The following is a 5,501-nucleotide window of genomic DNA, read 5'->3' on the forward strand; positions in this document are numbered from 1 at the left end:
AGAAATGCCGGAGAAAAAAGGCGATATAAACTTCTCCACTAAAGGCAAGCTCCTAGGGTCTAATACAGATTGAGCATCACTCTCTCCAGGTCATTACAGCGTGGACTTTGTGACATGTCAGCCTCTAACTCCCAGGGTCAGGTCCTCTTGAAATGAAATCCTGTTCAGGGCCCAAGAAGCATCCTGTAATAACACCACTACTATATGAACATGACTGAGAATGTAACATAAATCATAAATAAATAATGCACACATTTAGAATTATTTAATTCTCCCCATCCCTACAAGTTTCAGCTCAAAAAACTATGACACAGCCCCTGCAAACAGCAGACAGGTTTTGTCTCTCTCAAGTTTACCTACCTGTCCCTGAAGGGGCTTGGGTTTGGTACCTCAGTGGTCTCACCACCTGGAGCAGCCTCACCACGGAAAGGCTCACATTCTGCTCTCCGACCATGACCTCCCACCCTACCAGCTCCCCCGCTACCATCCATCCCACCGCCTCCATTTCCAGAACCATCCAGGTGTCCAGTCTTTGGATCCCACCAGCTTCTCTAGTTGCTCGCCACCTTCCTGGCCTCAGTTCCTTCCCCAGCCAGCCTGAACCCCACAGTCATCACTGGAACTATTCTCCAGTTCTCTATTCACATTCTCTGACCACACACACACTTCTCAACAGAGCACCCATCCTGGCAGGCCTCTGAAACTAGGATTTGTCTTCTCTGCCCCACCCCACCCCCCAACTAGTGATTGTGGTTCAGGTCTGAGGTAGGGTCCAGAATGCTATATAAGCTTAAAAAACTTCCTAGGAGATTCTGCTATGGTTAAGAAACTGCTCCAGGAAATCAGATTCTCTGGTTTAACTCTATGCTTATACAAAGTTTGACATTCAAAATATTTAACAATTGTTATGGGGCAACTGGAACTCTCATAAACAGCTTGTGAGGGTTTAATTTGTTACAACCACTTAGCAAAACTGTCTGGCAGCCGACCACATGCACACTTGGCAACAAATTCCTCTCCTAGGTATATACCCAACAAAATGTGTACACAAGCACCCCAAAAGACACATACAAGAAAGCCTATTCATAATAAGCCCAACATGAAGACAACCTAAATATCTGTTGACAGTAAATGAATAAACTGTGGAATATTCGTGTCATGACATACTATATAGCAATGAAAATCAACTACTATGACATACAATATGAGTGAATCTTACAAACACAACGTTGAACAAAAGAAGCCAGACAGAGAATATGTGATTTTTTTACTCCATTTATGTAAAGTTTAGAATCAGGCGAAACAATCTATGGTGTCAGATGTGAGAATAGTGAATTGGGGGAAAGAGGGAGGGAGAGTGCCTGGGAGAGGGCATGAGAAAGGGTGACATGGGTGGTGGTAACACGGGTATGCTCCCTTTATGATGATTCATCAGGTTGTAGATTATGGTGCATACTCTTCCGTACATAGGTAATATATCAGTTTAAAAGTTTTATATCTGTAAAACTCAGGGAGAGGGCAAAGTATTCTGCAATGCCCCAGCAGAGGCATGATTAGAATGGGTGCTAAGGCATACCCAGTCTGTCCACATGGTGCCTACCAGCTGGATTTCAGCCTGTAATGGCCACCTAATCTATACTGACAGGAGGCGGCTTGCCTGAACAATACATTATTTACCCAAATGGCTACTGGAGGTCTCGACCTGCAATGCCCACAGGAACTCAAGTTAGAGACTCGAACCATCTCAAGCCCCCAACCTGGCCCCATTAGAATATAACTGTTTCTGGGTTTAGGACACCATCACCCACACAAACCAGAAATATGTGGCACGGGGCATGAGGTGGGAGTGCCCGCATGGTCCTTCCCACTTCTCCTTCATGCCTTAGGGCCAGGAGGTCCCGTGTATTCTACCTGTTAAAACGGTCCTGTTCTCCGTGCTCACACTCCCCTTGCCTTGGCCCAGACCCTCACTATCATCCATCTGTGCTCTTACCTGAGTCTTCTCTGGTCTCCTTCCCCAACTCCTGCCCTTCCAATGCACCTTCCATTCTGCATAGTGATCTTCCTAACACCCAAACTCCTTAGCATGACATACGAAAATATTCCTGGGAATGACTATAAGCTTACCTCACACCCTCACACTTTGGACTCCACAAATAATAAGCCACTTAGCAGTCCCCAAAAGCCATGCTAGTTCACAGAAGTATGTATTCTATGTGCTGGAATGATCCTGAGCATACTTTCAATTTAAACTTTCTTTTCCCTTTTGCATGGATAACTTTTTGGAAAAACAAAATCTTCCTTGGGTGTCTAGCATTCTAACATATCACTCTCTACCTTAAAAAGACTGTTGTCCATTAGGTGCCATCCATGTGCCCAACCTAAGGTCCTTCCAGGACAATGGACTTATAGATACAACACAGCACTGTGCCTATAGCTGGAGAGACACATTAATGGAAAAAGAATCATAGAGACACAATAGGCAGAAAATCCAGATGCAAGGAAAAGCAAAGATGACCAGAACCCACTGGAAATGGACCTACGCAATCTAGGTGATGGGTTTTAGTGCTTGATTTATATTATTCTGAATAAAGAAGCATAGTACTCCACTGTGGTTTAAGATCATGAACTCCAGATCCAGATTGCCAAGATTGGAATCTTGACTCTGTTACTTACCATCTGGGGCCTTGGGCAAGGTCCTTAACTTTGCTATGCCTCCGTTTCCTAATCTGAAAAATGGGTGATTGTGGGAACGGACTTAATACATATAAAGCATTATGGCACATTGTAGGTGCATATAAGTGTTAGCTATTGTGATGTTCATAACGTGACATCAAAAAAGAAGAGCCAAAAAAGGTTCATATGTTAAAGAAAACACTACCTATATCACAGATATAAGTTAGCTACAGGCTCCACAATCCAAGTCTGACATTTTAAACCCTCTCTCCCCTTATCTCAGAACAACTCAGGGATCCAGGTTCTTAGGTCCCCTAACACAGATGCCTGAATCTATTTCCTCAATTCCCTCTCACACAGAGCTCAAGCTGTGAAGTACATGAAACTTCAATATGGTTTCAAGACAAGTCTTGGAACTGCTTTTTTATTCTTCTTAGGTGTCCTGCTTTCCACTCTTAAAGGTGATAAGGATAGTGTTTTCTCGCCCTAGAAATGACTGAGAAATGAGAGATAATTAGGGATTAACACTTTCAGTAGGTCTCATTAAAAGAAGACTAATAATACACAAATAACCTCTCTATTTATAAACAATAAGGAGACCAATTAGAGCAAATACTAGAGAAAAATATGGGGTACCATATTACAGTCACTGTTTTCAAACCCTCTGCTGTAAGCTTTGGCTTGTTACCCTTTTCTTTCCTACAAGCTGCTTGCATAATCAACCCTTCCCACCAGGATGGGGACTTGGTTAACAATAATAGCCATGATTTCTTGAGAACTTACTGAATAGTAAGACTTTTGCATACATTATTGTGGCCAGCCAAGAGTTGTCCCCCAAAATCCGTTCTCTTTTTCTTCCACCATGGTGAGCTACAACTGATCATATGGGAGAGGAAAATGGGAGCAACTGCCCCAGGCACAGTGAGGGACCCCCATACTGTGGATGGCAGAGCTGCCTCACCCACTTGGGTCCCCGGATAACCCCATGGAATAGAACCTGCCGTCAACAGTGACTGGAGAGGAACAAACTTCCAGTTGAGGGAACTCTTTATAGCACCTCAGCCAAACACCAACCAATATAATTACCTTAATTAATCCCAAAATACATGGGGTTAAGAATAGTGTTAGTACCTCCTACTTCATAGGGTTACTGTGAGGATGAAATGAGAGGCTGCATGGGGAATCCTTTAATAAACATTTATGGTACTATTCTTACCCCCATTGTACAGATGAGGAAGTGGTTAAGTAAAATGCTCACGACCATATAGTTAATACATGATAGAGCCAGGACCGGAACTTAGAAAGCTAAAATGAGCTAATATATAAAGGACCTGGCCGAGTCCCAGAATTGGTACCTAATTGTGCTCAGGATAGCATCATGGTGGAGAGCAGTGAAAACCGATGGCCATCCAATGACATTCAATTCTGCTCTATGACTAGATTTGTGATTCAGGCACAAGCCCCAGTTTTCTCAATGGATCAAATGAGAATGATACTACCAATCTCATAGGGCTGTAGTAAAGGTTAAAGAAGGTACGATGTACAAAGAGCTGATGACAGAGCTGGGCACAACTCCACATTCAATAATGCAGGTATCCCACCTGCTCAGTAGCTTCCTTTTTGCAGACGCTGGGAATTATAACCAAAATCTGTGCAACGTTCCACCTTGAAGAGCAGCAACACACCATTTCTTCACTACACACCTGGGAGAGGGTGGTAAGGCAGGTATTATGATGACTCCCATTTCGTGGATAGGAAACTGAGGCACAGTATTCCCAGAATCGCGTTAGAGGTACAGAGCAGGCCAGGATTCAGATTCAGCTACAAACCTCTGATCCACATGCTGTAGGCCCCTCACCCAGCTTCCTCTCCTCCCAAAACAGGATCGGAGAAGCGTTTCTCCATGAACGAAGGAATACCTTTTTTTTATTATTATTATTATTAATTTAACAAATGAAAAGAGGGTGCCAAGTGTACAAAGGTTAAGCCTAGGTCCCACCATGAGGTAGCTGTGGGTCTTTGGCCCTACCAGCTTCAGTTTCCCAATCATTAAAGATTCGAACACCTCCTTTGCAAGATCCCAGTGGTCATCAAATGGAGCACTGTGTGCACTGTGTACCACTTGGCACAGTGCAGCTGGCACTTCCTACGACGTATCTATAAATGGAACAAACTCCGACTAACGGTTGTTCCTGTGGCAATATCTGCCAGGCACTGAGAGAGACTCCAGGGGACGGCGGGACAGTCGTCTGGGGACGTGAAAAAGGAGATGGTTTGACAGATTAGAGAAACGGGTGGCCAGGGACAAGCCCTCCTCTATTCGTACAACCCAGCCTCTCCGGCGGGGCCTCCCAACTCCCACTCCCGCTCCCGCAGAAGGCGCGCCCCAGGTCGAACCGGCCCCGCACCCACCATTCCCGCAGCGAGCCCCTAGCACCCCACTGCTCGCTATGGGAAGGTCCCGCCGCCAGGGTCCCAGAGGACAAGCCCAGCTCAGGTCCAGGAGTCTGGACGCGGGTCTCTGGACTTCCCTGGGACACTTAGGGTGGAGGTATTTTCGGAGCGCGAGCGCAACGGAAAGAAACAGACCCCACCGGCGCGTCCACCCACGTGACTCCCGCTCCCCTTAGGCCGTCCTCCCTCCCCACCTCGCTCCCCCACTCCCCTACCTGCCGAAGTGCCCCACGCGGTCAAAGATCACCTCCAGGCTGTCCAACCCCATGGTGCGGCCGTGCACTGCGCTCCCAAGCGGGACACGCCAAGGTCGCCGGGTGCTAGGGGCTGCGGACACCCCGCCCCGCCCCACGCAGCGCGGAGGGCGCGGA

The 5,501-nt window shown here is 46.3% G+C and overlaps 1 protein-coding gene across 1 annotated transcript in view; it reads right to left on the minus strand.

Moving 5' to 3' along the window:
• Positions 1–5,398, minus strand: part of SLC22A16 (solute carrier family 22 member 16) — a 32,751-nt gene extending 27,353 nt beyond the window's left edge. The window contains 1 exon segment of the mRNA XM_015600054.1: positions 5,346–5,398. Within this exon segment, the coding sequence (XP_015455540.1) occupies positions 5,346–5,398 (53 nt within the window).
• Between the last annotated feature and the right edge of the window lie 103 nt (positions 5,399–5,501).

Source organism: Pteropus alecto, unplaced genomic scaffold, assembly GCF_000325575.1.
Source record: "Pteropus alecto unplaced genomic scaffold, ASM32557v1 scaffold79, whole genome shotgun sequence".
Taxonomy (NCBI): domain Eukaryota; kingdom Metazoa; phylum Chordata; class Mammalia; order Chiroptera; family Pteropodidae; genus Pteropus; species Pteropus alecto.